This window comes from Manacus vitellinus, unplaced genomic scaffold, assembly GCF_001715985.3.
Source record: "Manacus vitellinus isolate BGI_N305 unplaced genomic scaffold, ASM171598v3 scaffold_25_pilon, whole genome shotgun sequence".
NCBI lineage: Eukaryota > Metazoa > Chordata > Aves > Passeriformes > Pipridae > Manacus > Manacus vitellinus.
Window position 1 is genome coordinate 9,761,314 of NW_021939882.1, and position 14,845 is coordinate 9,776,158.

The window sequence follows — 14,845 nt, forward strand, 5'->3', positions numbered from 1 at the left end:
GCCTGGGAGAGCATGAAAGGAGAGAGAAGGACAAGGGCTCTCAAGCTGGATGGGTGTCTTGGGACAGGAGCAAGCCTTGCTGTTTTGCACTGAAGCTAAAAAAAGACATTCCCTCCCCTCTGTGGTTTCTAACCAGAGGAGGGGAAAACTGATGAGAGAAAGAAAATCCTCCTTTACTGTGTCAAATCTTGACATTTCCTCAGGTCCCAAGTAAGAAAGTGGTTCAGTTCTTAGTGTGCATCAGTCTTTTGCAGCAACATTAATAAAAAGTGAAGGGAATCCCTGGGAGAATTAATCTTGTTTTGCTGCAACAATTTCTGTAAATAAAGCCAAACCCAACATTACAGCTGATTACAGACTCTTTGAGGATGCATGTAACTAAGTTTTAGCTCTCTTTAAAGTCTAATAGGCATTTAATTGTGGGAGAAATGGGATATTTTGTTCCAGTGAGAGTTGAGCAGAAAATTCCTGCCACATAGGTGTCAGTGGGAAGGGACTGCTGGAGGCCTCTAGTCTTGCTTCCAGCAGGAAGTTGGAGTATTCCTAGTCTTAGCCCAAAATGAGTGTGTCATTTAGCGGCCGAGCCTCAGAAACCTCCGAGGATGGAAATATCCCACCTCCCTCATGCCAGGGCTGCATCACCCTTTTGTGTAACACCCAGGCTCTCCAAAGCCACAGCTTCTGGCTGCTGGTTCCCTTGTCTTTGTACCAACCTTTCAAGCGGTTGCTGCTGCCTCCCATTTTCCAGGCATCTTGTTTTGGATGCCTGCAGAGAAGTCTTCATCCGAGCATTTCCCTGGGCTGCCTTTTCAGTCTGCGAGGAGAAGTTGGCACTTCCAGAGCATAATTCATCTCCTCTGTGTTATGAGATGTGCTCTAGAAATGCTTGTTTCTCTGGGCTGACAAAGAAGCCAGTACAGGCTGCCTCTGAGTTGTTAAGAGAAAGGATGGGTATTACACAAGTCCTTAAAAAGATCCCATCTAGCACTGGAAGGAGGGACCCAGGCAGAGAGGAGATGCCTCCCTTGATACCGTGCTCTGTGAGGAGCAATGGGGACATAACTCAGCAGCAGCAAGTGAATCACTGGATGGAAACAATAACAAGCAGAAGGATTTGAACCAATCAAAGGGAACTCCTAAATCAGGAAGGAGCAGATCAATTGGTCTGATTTTGCCCCCAGTATTGTCGTTATACAATCAGAGTGGCAGCCAAGACTTGTAAAAGTAGCTGGAGAGTGTTACACACACACACACATGGACACACGGACACACGGACACACACACACATACACACACACAGACACACCCCTTTCAACACTGAGGCCAGGCACTGTGCTGTGGTTAAACCTGGGGAGTGAGATTAGTGGGATCCTGATGGTACAGGATGGGTTTTCCTGCAGTAGCAGATGGCATTGCCACACACACCGTGGCTTGTCCCTGTTGCCAGGCTCTCTGTTCCCTCTTTCCCTGCAGAAGAGCCGCTATGAGACGTACATCAACCTGCTGTGCATGAAGATAAAAGTGGGGACAGATGACCTGGAGAGAATTGAGACCAGTTTCTTCAAGGTGGAAGCTGAGGACCTTGCTTTGCGGAAGACACATTCGAGCCCTTCCTTGAGCCAAGGGCACCTGTCCATCAGCTGTAAGGCAGAAAAGGACATTTTAGAGCAGAACACTTAACAAGGAATGTGTGCACAGGGGGATGAACCGGCGATGCTCTGCGCTCCTGGACTAGATCGATGAGCACAATTTTACTTAGGAAATTATCCGAGCAAAACCGTAGACATGTATGACATGGGGATTGCTCTAGTGAAAGAAATCAAAGAAGCTTTAGTTGACACTCTCTGACAATGCTCTGGCATTTCAGCATCATCTCTTCTTCATTCCCAACAGCACCAGTGGCTTTTCTTTCCCTCCTGCTGCAGCCTGCACAACAAAGGGATGTGCTGGTTCGTCAAGGGCCAGGTCGCTCTTTTCTCCACCAGCCCTCTCTCTCCGCCTTCCCTCCCTGCAGTCCCCACCGGTTCATGGTCACAGTCCCCGGCAGTGCAGGAAACTCAGCCGAGATGACACGGTCTGTGGCACCACCAGCGCTCCCAGAGAAGGGCACAGAGGGGCAGGAGCACGTCCCTCCCACGAGGGGAGCACCCTCCAGCACGTCGTGACGTGAGACGGGTGTCGTGAGCTGATCACGGACCAAGTGAGAGGTGTCTCCAGCGTGGCACGTGGGAACATCATCTGCCCCTGGCAGGAGAGGCCTGGAGTGCCCTCTGTCACCTTATCCTTTTATATATATATATATACATATGAATATATATAAATAAATATATATATATAAGGAAACTCTAACGTGGGTTTTAACCTCAGTGTGCAAGTGAAGGCAAAGCTGCCTGGGGAAGTCACTAGGGATGTGGAGGGTCTGACCAGCCCACCAGGATGTTTTAAAAATTGCAGTAGCCTATGTATCTTTTTTTTTTCTTTTTCTCCTTTTTTTTACTCGGATGGAAATCCCACCTGGCTTCGCTGTGATACATCGCTCTCCTGTTCCTGCTTATTCAGACAAACTGGCCAAGTGGCTGCTTGTTTGGCAACCACGGCATCCACCACTTTGGGTTCAAGGCACAATTGGAGCTGTGCACCAGCTCCAGGGAACCTTTGTGTGCAGGAGCAATCCCACCTGCCCATCCCTGCTGGATCCCTCCATCCTGCGATGCACATGCTGTACTCTTTTAAGTGGGGAATTGTATTCCTGTTCCTTTCTGCTGTCTGTGGTCCAATGATTTGCTGTTGTGCTGAAGTGATTCCTCTGCATTTCAATGCCACGACTGTCCTCCCACACTTTATTTATTTCACAGTTTGGTTTGGTCCTTTATCTCAGATTGCTTTTCTTTCCCCTCGGTGCATTCACAGTAATCAAGTTCCAGTTTTGAAGGATCTTGTAGCTGCTAATTACAGTCATTTATTGTTTATCTTTTGCAGCATTTTTTTAAACAAACAAAATAAGATTTATTTGGACCTTCAATGTTTGAGAGCCTATGGACTACTGTTTTCCATGATGGTTCATGACACTAAAAACCTCTTCCCAACTTTGTCACCTCTTCTTTTATCTCTGTTTCTTTGTACAGTTTGATAGTTTATTTGAAATGATGCACTAAGAATCATGTAAAAAAAAAAGAATAACAATAAAGCTGAATCTGTTGGTAAAGAGAATTGGTCTGAAGCAGAGTTCCACCATGTGCTGGCTCGATCCCAGATTTCACAGCACCAGAAGGCCAGGCTGATACAAGTCTCCACCAGCACCTGCTGCACAAAAGCCAGGATTCTGTGGACAGGCAGCACCAGAAAATGGCAATTCCTTTCCACAAGTGGGGTACAACTGTGGGGCTGAAGGCACTGGCCTGCCTGTGCTTTGGATGGATGACTCACCCCTGGAGCAGGTGTGGAAAGATAGGCTGCTTTGGGAACACATTCAGGAACCCTTCTCTCCGACTGGTGCATCCCAGGTGTGTCTGTCCACGTGCAGCCTAGAGATTTATGGGAGTAGAAAGGTACCAACAACTGCCTTGGGGGTTGGACATGTTCTGGGGGGAGAGGAGGAGTCCAGGGCTACACTGAGTGGCTGTTTCTCCAAGGCATCATTGCTTTCGTGTCAGGTACTGTACAGACATCCCTTGCTCTGCAACCTCCAAGATGCTCCTACTCACATGAAGTGTCTGGTGTCCAGACTCCACAGTGGAAGTTTGGAGGAAACCTGGACCTAACTCCTTCTCTCCAAAATCCCAGCTATATTTTGTACTTCAGCCTGCCCTTTCTGAGCATCCCTTCCAGCAGGCAGTGATGTCTCCAGTGTGTTTGAGCTGCCACCAGGAGCAACTCAGCCCCTTGGTTGAAGGTGCCAGTCTGCCATCCTCAGCTTGCAGAGAAAAGCAGGATCTTGCAAAGTCTCCCCTGGGCACCAGGAAAAGGCCTCAAAGCCTTGAGACTCACCACCCCATGGATTTGGGAAGGGGTGGCAGCTGATGTCAGACAGAGGCAAGACAACTCTGAGGGTAAAACTTGCACTGAGGGTAAAAACTTGCACTTCACTCTGAGGGTAAAACTACCAGCAGTTTGCCAAGTGCACAAGTCCTGATCCAGGTTCACACACACATGCAGGTGTGGTGAGAACATCTCATCTGCACAAGGGCACTGAGAACAGCCAGAATTCCTGGTTTGACCAATCCACATCCTCAACTTGTGACCTGGAAGAAAACAGTTCTTTCCCCCCTCCTTCCCCCTCTGAAGGTCAAGGACTCAGCCACCCACCTCTAGGAGAGAAGAGCAGCATCTCAGAGGAGTTAGGCAACCACATCCTTTTCTCTTCCTGCAGGTACCCAGATGTGCTTTCTGGCACATCCCCAGCCTGTGCCAGCCCCTCTAGCAGGCACCACGACTGCTCTGGGTCTTACACAACCTCACCTGACAGCGGTGGTTCAGCCTGACCACTTCTGGACACACCACCAAATTCATTTCAGAGGGACTTCTTTGTGGGGGAGGCTTTGTGATCCCAAAGCCAGGATCTGGTGCTCCTCTCCTGCTTGTGTCACCCGATCTGTGTCAGCAGAGCAGTTCCTTCCCCTCTGGGAAGGGCAGCAAAGGCATCACACACGCAGAGCAGAGCTGGCAGGAGGCTTTGGTGGCTCCCCCCACCTGTGAAAATCGCTGTAAAATATTTACGGCCAAACCCTGGGAATACACGTGGCTGGAAATGAGGAGTCTAAAAATAAACCAGCCAGGGGAAAAAGGAGAGAGATACACAGGCTTCCTTCGGAGGCAATCGGAGAGAAAATTGAAGTAGCGTAGCTGCCTCTAAATATAGCACACAATTATGGGAATCAAGGGGCACGTTTAACAAGAAATCACCACAAAAAAAAAAATCCTGAGGCTGCCATGGCTCTGAGCTAGTGATGCCTTAGCAGATGCAGAGCATCACAGATCCCCTCAAACCATGGAGCAGGGAAGGATCCCCCTGTGCAGGGCAAACCCACAGCTCCTTTCTGAGGGACCCAGAGAGCAGAGAGTGGCAGGGATGCTTGGTGGGGATGAGTTGCATTGAGTACACCCTGAGGTTTGGCCACATGGTTGCTCCGCACCCCAGGGTTGCTCTGCACCCCAGCAGGAGACTCAAGAGCTGCACTTTCTTGTAATGCAGATGCTGCTGTGCCAGCCTTGGGGGGAACTTCTCCATGAATGGAGCTCACAAGCTCACAGATTCTGAGGAGAGCCAGGGTTGCTTTGGGAACCCCATGGCTCCCTACCTCTCTTTTCTATTTCTCTGTTTTCCTCAGGGATAAGCCTTGGTGATCTCCCACATGTGTCCCTTCCAAGGGGTCAGGTGCTCTCTGTCTGTTCCTGTCTACCTCTCTATGCTCCAGGAGCCACTGGAGGAGAGAAGATGGGAGATCAACGGCAGTGGGAAGTTGGAGCATGTCCCAAGAGTAACGGGAGAGTGGAGAGCTGCACTGTACCACTGCCTTCATCCAGCAAGGCTTGGGGCTGCACAGAAGTGGGGCATGATGTGTCCAAGGGTTACATGGCAAATATCTCCCAAATCAGGATTTGACCTTCATCCTTTATCCTTTACGCTTTATCCTCACCTTTTATCCTCAGTCCTTTATCCCCAGTCCTAGACATCTAAGACCTCCTTGGGTGACATGAGCCCCGTGGCAGGAGGGCAGGATCCTTCAGCCTTTAACCTTCTGGGAAATCAGTGCTGAGATGCCTTATTGAGGGTGAAGTGCTGAGCCCTCTGGTCTGTCTGAAGTCCCCTCAGCGCATGTGATGGGTGTTAGGGGTGGCCTGTGACCCAGCAGGGTTAGCTCCAAGGCAATGGGCATCCTGGGGGGGGGGGGTTGGAGCAGAAGAAGCCCAGGCTGTGGGTGTGATTATCTGGGCCTTCAGCGTGGGCAGCATCCTGAAGACTGGGGGCTTCTCTCATGGCTTTGTGCATTCATAGAATCATAGAATGGTTTGGGTTGGAAGGGACCTTGAAGATCATCTTGTTCCAACCAGATCATCTAGTTCTAACCAAGATCATTAAGTTCCAACCTATCCATTTCCATAGGGTTGTCTCAGACCAGTGTGTAGCAGATCCCTCTCCTCCTAGGGGCAATTCATCTGGGACTTTTGGGCACCTCCTCATCTCACTGAGCAGGAACAAGGGAGTGAGATCTGAGCTGGGCTGAGCCATGAGTTCCCCCTCAGGGCCTGTGATGCCTGTGAATACACTGTGTTGTCAGTGAGTCCTCTACAGGGAGGCTATCCAGAGACATGGATTTGCCATGGGAGAGCTGAAGAAGGGACCTGTTTTGTGGGTGGGCAGGTGCTGCACGACAGCGCAGCACTGGCAGGGTGGGACCCAACACATCTCCACTCTGCTGAAAAAAGTCACTGAAATGGGTGCTAGCATGTAGCACATGCCACAGATCTTGTCCTTTCTTGGAACAGCTAAAAGCTGCCACATTTGGAGTGAAGGAGGATCTCCTGGTCTGCAGTTGGAGAAGGAATGAGATCCACCCGAGGGATGTGAGGGTGGCATTCACTCACCTCCTAATCCCTGCAGTGACGGTCAAATATCCATGCCAGGTAGAAAAACACCTACCTATGGGTCTCTATGGGCATAAAGATCTTTGCTAAACCAGAGCATCACTCATATGAGGAAAGGATGAGGGAGCTGGGGCTGTTCAGCCTGGAGAAGACTCAGGGGGACATTGTCCATATGTATAAATACCTGATGGGAGGCAGTGAAGAAGAGGAAGCTGGACTCTTCTCAACAGCGTCCAGTGACAGGACAGGAGGCAATGGGCAGAAAATAAAAAAATTGTAAATACAGTCTAAATGCAAGAAGACACTTTTTTGCTTTGAGTGGAGCCAAGCACTGACAGAGGCTACCCAGAGAAGCTGTGGTGTTGCCATCCCTGGAGACATTCAAACCCTGACTGGGCACAGGCCTGGGCAACTGGCTCTGGGTGAGCTGTTGTAGCAGGGAATTTGGAAGAAATCTTTTCCAACCTCGACCAGTCTGTGATTCTGTGGATGGTACCTGTTACAGCTCCCCACTTGCCCCCCAAAGGGCCTGATATTAATGCAGCCCACAACTTGTTATTTCTTATTTTATTTATAATATAAAAAAATGTTCAAGTGTTAAACAGTCGAGAGTTCTGACATTCAGACAATCCAGAGCAAACTTTGACAATCATCTTATGACAAATTAGCAGAGTTTTCTATCTGACCCCATCATGGGTGAGGAATAGAGGGTTTAGTTACTTTATTGCTAAAAGTTAAATGAAATAATACACTGTCAATTGTTGTATTATCTTCTCAGTCACAGCTTCACCATGCATCCAATCTACAGTATCTGAAATGCAAAGGACATGCAGAAGTAAAAATATAAAAAGAAAAAAGTCAGGCTACAATGTAAACAGGTTTGCTGCAGAGAACTGAGGAGAGAGGGGCACTTCCACGGGGGGTGCTCTGCCGCCTGGACACGCAGGACTGTCTCTTTGCGCCACAGGGCCGATGGCCAGAGCTGCTCCGAGTTTGGGAACGCGACGTCCGCCGCCGATGGCGGGACGTGACGGTAACAACTTTCTTTACAATACATGGCACGGTGGTAGGGAAGGATCCCTCGCTGGGCTGCCCCACACGGGGCCCTTCCCAGCCAAGGCAGGGGCGACAAGCGGGGCCAAAAGTGCTCGGGGTCCTGCTGAACCCTGAGGCAGCACAGCCGGCGACCGCCCAGCACCGCGGCCGGGGGGGAGACGCGGCCGTGACACGCCTTGGGACCACCCTCTGGGTGTCCTCCTGGCAAGGATGTTGTTCACGATGTCACACAGGACACCACAGCCCCCACGGCCCTACGGCACACGGTGCCCCGGCCAACGCCACACCGCAGCTGCACCGCTCAGCCAAGGGGGTGCCGTGGCCAGCACGGCACCGGCACGGCAACACAGCCACGGGCACCGGGGCTGGACAGAGCCCACCCCGCTGGGAACACCACACACTGCCTGCCCAGGATGGATTCAGCGACCCGGATTCAGCGGCACCTGACAGGGTGTGATACCCCCACGGGTGTGATCACACAGGTGTCTGCCTTGCCTGACCACAAATCTGTGCCAACCCAACTCCAGACCCACAGGTGAGATGGCCAAAGGTTGGGAGATACATTGTGAGGGCTGCTGCTGCTGCACGATTTCATTTTGTCTTCCTACCTGTGTGGCAAAAGAAACGTTATTTCTTGCATTTCGGCACGGTGCTTTTGGGTTTCTTTTTCTCCTGATTTAAGCAAAAATACAAGTATTTTACAGGGCAAGACAGATCCCCGTTAGACATGATAATGGAAATGCTCCCACTCATGTCCTTAATGTGTGTTTAAACAATACTTTAAAGGATAAGATCATTAATAGCAGGGTACGGGGGGGCAAAGTGGCGAGGCTGTTTTCTTCTGACAGAAGAGCGCCCTTGTGACGGGTTGTCTCCCAAACAAAAATCTATGATCTTAAAAATGCTACTGAAACAGAATCCTCGGCATGAATCCCAGCACTAGCATACAGCAAAAGGCACCACGATAGTTTTGTTTTCTATTTTTAAGTAGTCAAAAATTGGCCCACTTTTCTTTTTTACTTTATTGTTTGTTTTCTTTTCTTCTTCTTTTTTTTTTTTTTAAATCTTTTTTTTTTTTCTCGGAAGCTGTAAATCAAGACATTACATATAAATAGAGATTCCCTATAAAAAAGTCATTGTCGTTAGCTATTATAAGACAACTTTGCTAAAATGAAAATAAAACATTTTATTTGTTATATTTTTTCCCCCTCTTTTATATAAAATAAAAATATTTATTTTTTTTGTTTTGTTTTTTTGTGTTCGTTTTTTTTTCTGTTTGTTTGTTTGTTTTTTTTTGTTCCATGGTTTGTTTTTTTTGTTTTTGTTTCTGTTTCTGTTTTGTCTCGCCTCCCTCCTCCGGCCTCCTCCACGCGGTTGTGTCTGCGGGTGCGACGAAGTCTGGGAGGTGCCTAGAGAGGGTCGGGGTCCGGTTTGGGCGCCACGTGTGCCAGGCTGCTGCGCCCACTCTCCCCGTGGGCGCTGTGTCTGCTGCAGGAATAGTGAGTCCGGCTGTCGCCCGGCCGGTGCAGCGGCGGCGACTCTGTGTGCGCCGCCTCATTGTTCTGAGTGCTTAGGAACGGGGTGCTCTCGGCCACCAGCTCCTCGTCAGACTCGCTGTAAGAGGCGCTGCTCAAGGAGAAGGAGTCCCGGACGGCTCTGGCTCTGTGAGGGACGTGCCCGTTCAGTTTGGATTTTTTCCACCGCCTGTTGCTGCTGGCTGTTTTCTTTGGCTGCTCTAGCGCTGTGACGTACTCCTGCGTCGTCTCATACTCGTCGTCCTCCGTGATGCGGAAGGGGCTGGAAGGAAGGCTCCCCATGCTGTCGTTTAGGTAGGTCTTCCTTTGGTAGTAGCTGTCGTACCTCTGCGTGTCCTGGAAGGGGAGCTGGTAGCGCCGCAGGAGGGGCTGCTGTTCCTCCACGCGGAAGCTGATGGGAGCCGCCGGCGGCAGGGACACGGCGTGCGCCGAGTTGGGGGACGTGATCTCGAAGGTGGGCACCTGCGTGGTCATCGAGTAGTGGAAGTCAACGGGCGACAGGCGTGCTGGGGTGGTCAGGGCCGACACGTACCTGAAAAAAGAACACCTCTGTTTGGACACACCGAAAAAGAACCCCAAAACCATCAGCTGCGCCCACGCTTTGCCGAACGCCCGGCCCGGGGACCCGTGAGGCCTCTGGTGCACCCGCTCCTGGAGCTCCATAACTCCTGGGGAACCAGGTGGAGGGAGCTTGCACTGCTGGGCCAAGGGAGGATGAGCTGTTGCTTTCAGTGGGGCACTAGGACACCGTGCACTGTGCATCCCCAGCCTGCCCTTCCAGAGGGACTCAGCATGCAACTCCTGCCTGGAATCGTTGAGGCAAGGCTTCACTGCCTCTCATCTGCCTGCCTTCTGTTCCCTCTGGAGCTGCCAGGCTTCTCTCCAAGCAAGATCCCCAAATTCCCTCCTCCTGCTCAGGCCACAGATGGGGAAAGCCTGGGCATTGCTTACTCTGACTTAGCAAAAATCTTATGTCTCAAAAATGCATCTACCACTGTCCTCTAGTGACAGCATCAGTGTGGCCATCTGTGTCTAGTCCAGCTCCTCTCCAAACAGCCCTTCCTTTGGCATCACCTCTTTCTAAGGAGCAGATCTCATTTCCTCTCAATAGTCCCAGTGTTGTCTCTGCCCAATTCCATCTGCCCAGGCTCTCTGGCTAGTTCAGCATCTTTTTACCCATGTGTTTTGTGAAGTATGAGATCTCTGTACGAGCTGAGTCAACCTGAATGGACCAGGGACAGGAGTGAGAGAGCAGGAGTCACTGCCTTTCTCCTCTGCCCCATGGACAAGTCCCACTGCCTTGAAGGGTAACTGCCCATGTGGCCACCCAGCATCACCAATGGCTACCTGCAAAGGGCTGGATCAAGGGTGGAGGTGTGCTTCTACACCATGAGGAACCAAACCAAGGGAAGGACAACTGTTACTGCTGTTGATGGTATCTCAGCTCTGCAGTTGTGCTCCTTGGAAGGCTGGATCATACCAAACCCTATCCAACTGCTGTGCCCATGTACAACATCCTGCTCACCAGGGCATCCAGGACTGTGCTGAGGAAACACACCTTGTCCCCATGTACCTGAGGGCCAGACCCTGCTTGAGCTGCCAGCCCACCAAACTGCCTGGGGTGCACTCTCGAGCCAGGTTTTCTTTACCATTTGCTGACTGCAGCCGGGTATTTTACACCCCTGTCATCCCTGTGCTCCAAATCTACGTTGCCACCAGGTGAACAGGATGCAGCACTGGCTGCTGCCCCTACCAGAGTGGCCTCCTCTGGCAGGACAGAGCTGGAGTTTCTCCAGTGCCACCATGGGACTGCTGCTCTAGGGCTGGGAAGGGCAAACATGTTTTTGTTGTGCACAGAGGGCACAGCTGTACCCCGCTGTGCTGCTGTGGCACCGAGCAGTGGGGTCTGACCTCTCGCTGTGGGGTGAGTCCCGCAGGGAATCCACCGAGTCCCGGTACTGCGTCGTGGGTCTCCGCGAGTCCTCGATGCAGAAGGTGGCCCCGCGGCGAGCCCGCGCCTCCACGCACGCGGGGCTGTTGCATTTGCTGGTTCCCACCGAGGACAGCATTATCCCAGACTGGGAGTCTGAAGTCAGGCTCTCCGTTCGCTCCAAGCTCCAGGTGTGGCTTTCGTGTCTGTGGACCAAACCCCGAGTGGACAGTGAGCAAGGAATCCCCTTCGAGCTCTTCTCCAAAGAGCACTGCTCACACTCAGCTCTGCACCTCTGCACTGGCATCCCCTTTCTCTCTCTCACTAGGATATGTCCGGCCAGGGATGTGCCCAGCTTCCCAACCCTACCTTTGATTTGCCTTTCTTTGCTACTTCTTGGAGATATCACTAGAGGACAAAGAAAGCAAAACAGTGCATAGAAGATATTTATCCCACCACTGAATAAATGGCCGTGAAGGGACAGCCTCTGGAGGGAGGCCAGTGCAATCCTGATTTGTGCTTGCAAACCATTCTGGGTGTGGAGCAACACAGTGGCCATGCCAAGGCAAGTCAGCCAAGTTTCTTCAAATGTGCCACCAGCACTGCCAAGTGACAGCCCCTTTGGAATTGCTACCAGAGAGGAGCCAGGAGAAGCCACTCAAAATTAGCAGAGAGAAGTGTACCAAAGAGAGATCTGGATGTTCAGTTTCCACTGGTTTATAAAAGATTTTGGCAGCAAAACACTTTCAAGGTGCTAGACAAAGCTATGATATGCTGGCTAGACCTTGCTGAGCACTCAGAGCCTCACCTGTCCTAGTCTGGGGGGAAACAGGACATCCCACAGGGACTCACCGGGGTCACACGGGGCCACCTGCACACCGGGGTCCCACCCACACCACGGCCACCACACTGGCACCCTCCATGGCAGAAATACAACACCTCTGAACTCCCAAACTGCACCAGATGGAGCTGTGCCGGTGGAGGATTTTGGGTGGAGGTTTGCAGAAGAGAGCAGGCCTCATTAAGACTTCCCAAGAACTTGTTAATTATTGATGGCTCCAGGCACATGCTCATTTATAACTTCAAACAGTGTCCTCATTAGAGGCACTGATGGAGTAAAATGGAGCCTGATTATGCCAGTAGTTTGCCTCTGGCATGACTTCAAGAAGCACCTGCTTGCTGCACTTGACTCAGGAAAATTAGGTGGCAGGTAGCCAGGGCCAGAGGCTACGCAAGGTAGGTTCCTCCCCACAGCTGCCATGTGCTAATGCTGCCCTCCAGGCACACCTTTGCTCTTCAGGAGCTGCCCAGGGATGGCCCAGGACTTTGGAGTGAGCATGGAAGGCCAGCAAAGTGCAGCTCTGACAGCACAGGAGCCTCTGCACACCTGGCTCAAGCTCGCACACACCTATCCAGGGCTGGGCTGCAGAGTACAAATTCAAAAAACCTGGAAAACACACCGTCTAGCTCACGAGGGGTGGGATTTCCCTGGAAAAATCTGTCATTTCCAGCCCATCAAGTCATTCTTGGCTCCCTCTCTGCTTGCTGGAGGTCTAGCCAGAGGAATCTGGAAGGGATTCACCTGAAAACCCAAGTTCAGTATCGGAAGTTGATCTTGAGTACTTGTTCAACCCTGACGAATGCCTGAACCCTGAGGAAACCTGCTGGGAGCCACCTATGAGCTTTAGCTGAAAGAATTTTAGGATTCCTGGATGAATGGAGACAAACCCATCAGGCTAATGAAGTACATGAGCCAGTCACGTATCAAGGGCAAGGGATCTCCACGGAAAACAACGTCACTTACTGGAAGAAGCACAAGAGCTGAGTAAGAGGAAGAAGTGGAGCATCCAAACTCAAAACAGCATAGGATTCTCCTTAGGGCATTTGAAAGACTTTTCTTAACATCATAAAAATAGGGGAGTCTATTTGCAATTTAAATGCTCTTGAAAACCATGAGAAGTTCAGCTTCCAAGTCATGCAGCTCTTCTTCTAACAGTTATTTTGAAATTAAAACAAAAAATACATCTCATCCTGTGTCACAAGAAATATTGGCACCCTCCTGCTAGACCCAGTTTTCCTGAAAACCTCAGAAAGACTTCCAGTGAGAGAGGTGTCACCACCTCAGAGGCTGAGATTCTAACACAACTCTCTGGACTGTGATAAATCGTGCAGGAGTAGGGTTTTTTTTGGTGAAAACCTGTGAGTTCCAAGGCAGACCCTGACTCTGAGGAACTGACCAAAACATTTTGTGATATTTTGTATGCTTTGTCTTCCACGCAGCAAATACATTCTAAGTATGAAACAGCCTGTGTGTGCTTCATGAATTATCTCAGGTGGCCAGTGTGCTGCAAATACAACTTGCAAAGCCTTTCCTACATGAATCCTCCCAATTGGGTCTGTGCAAAAAGCATGGAAGCACATCTTGGTTTCCTCCTGTTTCCCAGCAATGTCAGGGCTGCAGGTTCCTGCTGGCACCTCCCTGCAGGGTCAAGGATCCCACTTTTCCACACCTCTCACTATCTAGCTGTGCCTGCAAAGACCTGCAGTGTAGACACAGCCAGCGCAGAGCCAAACATCAAATGAAAACAGAAAGCGAGGTGAAAGGAAAACCTTTTGAATCTCACAGCATCCTAAGGCAAACAGCAGGAGAAAGTTCAGGGGGAAATGGTACACATCACCTCTGGCTGGACGTTGGAGTGGCCGTGGAGCAGTGATGAGATGGGGAGCAGGAGTGACTGCCCGAAAAGGTTGTCTCTGTTTCCCTTCGGATCACGTGCTCAGTGGCAGAAACATTCTTAGAAATATACTGTAAAACATGAAGAACCACACAGATCAGCCATCAGTTTGTGAATGCTGCCACAGAGAAATTCAGCTGGTATTTCTGGTGAAATCAGGTGAGGACTGGGTGAACCCAGAAGCTCCACAACCTACGGGAAAAGACAAGGAGGGTGAAGGCTCTTCTCTGCCCCTTCACTTTGAACACTGGAAAGGGGCTATGGCACGGGGACTGCAGAAGGGTATGGAGAGACAAGGGTCTCCCCAGGGGACAGTGGTACCATGTGTAGCTACTGAGCAGAGACACGTGTCTGCCCACAGGAGGTTACACCAGCAAAAAGAGATTTGAGTCCTACAGAAACACCAAGTGTGATCCAAATATTTGTGCTGAGATATTCCTCCATCTATCAACCAGCACTGCTTCTCACAGTGACACTAAGCTCCCTGCAGGAGGCAGTAATTTGGGGCTGGTGAACTGTGGTTCTTAGAATTCCCTTTCCCTCTTCCTTCGTGGCTGGGATTCACCCTAGCCAGATTTTACCATCCAAAGGGTGACCCAGCAGAGCTCACAGCTGATTCAATGGACTCATTTTCCTCAGTACTTCTTGTTTGGCTCTGCCTCCCCCTTCCCTTTTTCTGACCCCTTCCAAGGCCTTGGGCCAGCAAGGCACTTAAAGCCATTGAGTTTATGAGGTTTGACTGAAGTCACAGGAGTGGCCGAACTGTCCTTCTGGATCCAGTCCTAAAGACTTAAATCATTCTCTTTGGTCTGACACTGGCACCCCATCAGGTCATCCCACCTTGCCCAGGACACAACTCCTGGCAAGGGCACGTGGGCTGATGGAGTGCTGACCAGATGACCATGACCTGCTTCAGCACAACGTGGTCACCACGTCAGCTCTGGTCACTGCCCCGCCGATCCCATTTGTCATCCCACAAAGTGGGACTTGACGGGATAGCTTAA

At 50.7% G+C, this 14,845-nt stretch overlaps 2 protein-coding genes across 2 annotated transcripts in view; one reads left to right on the forward strand and one right to left on the reverse strand.

Annotated features, from left to right (window-relative positions):
• The window catches only part of PSD2 (pleckstrin and Sec7 domain containing 2), a 42,877-nt gene extending 39,660 nt beyond the window's left edge, over positions 1 to 3,217 (forward strand). Inside the window, exon 15 of the mRNA XM_029960201.1 lies at positions 1,474 to 3,217. Coding sequence (XP_029816061.1) covers positions 1,474 to 1,680 — 207 coding nt within the window. The 3' untranslated portion in view covers positions 1,681 to 3,217. The remainder of the gene's footprint in view (positions 1 to 1,473) is intronic.
• A 5,744-nt stretch (positions 3,218 to 8,961) lies between these two features.
• The window catches only part of NRG2 (neuregulin 2), a 176,223-nt gene continuing 170,339 nt past the window's right edge, over positions 8,962 to 14,845 (reverse strand). The window contains exons 10-12 of the mRNA XM_029960202.1: positions 13,785 to 13,912; positions 11,088 to 11,312; positions 8,962 to 9,708 (exon numbers count right to left, since the gene is read on the reverse strand). Of these exons, the coding sequence (XP_029816062.1) occupies positions 9,051 to 9,708; positions 11,088 to 11,312; positions 13,785 to 13,912 (1,011 nt within the window). The 3' untranslated portion in view covers positions 8,962 to 9,050. The remainder of the gene's footprint in view (positions 9,709 to 11,087; positions 11,313 to 13,784; positions 13,913 to 14,845) is intronic.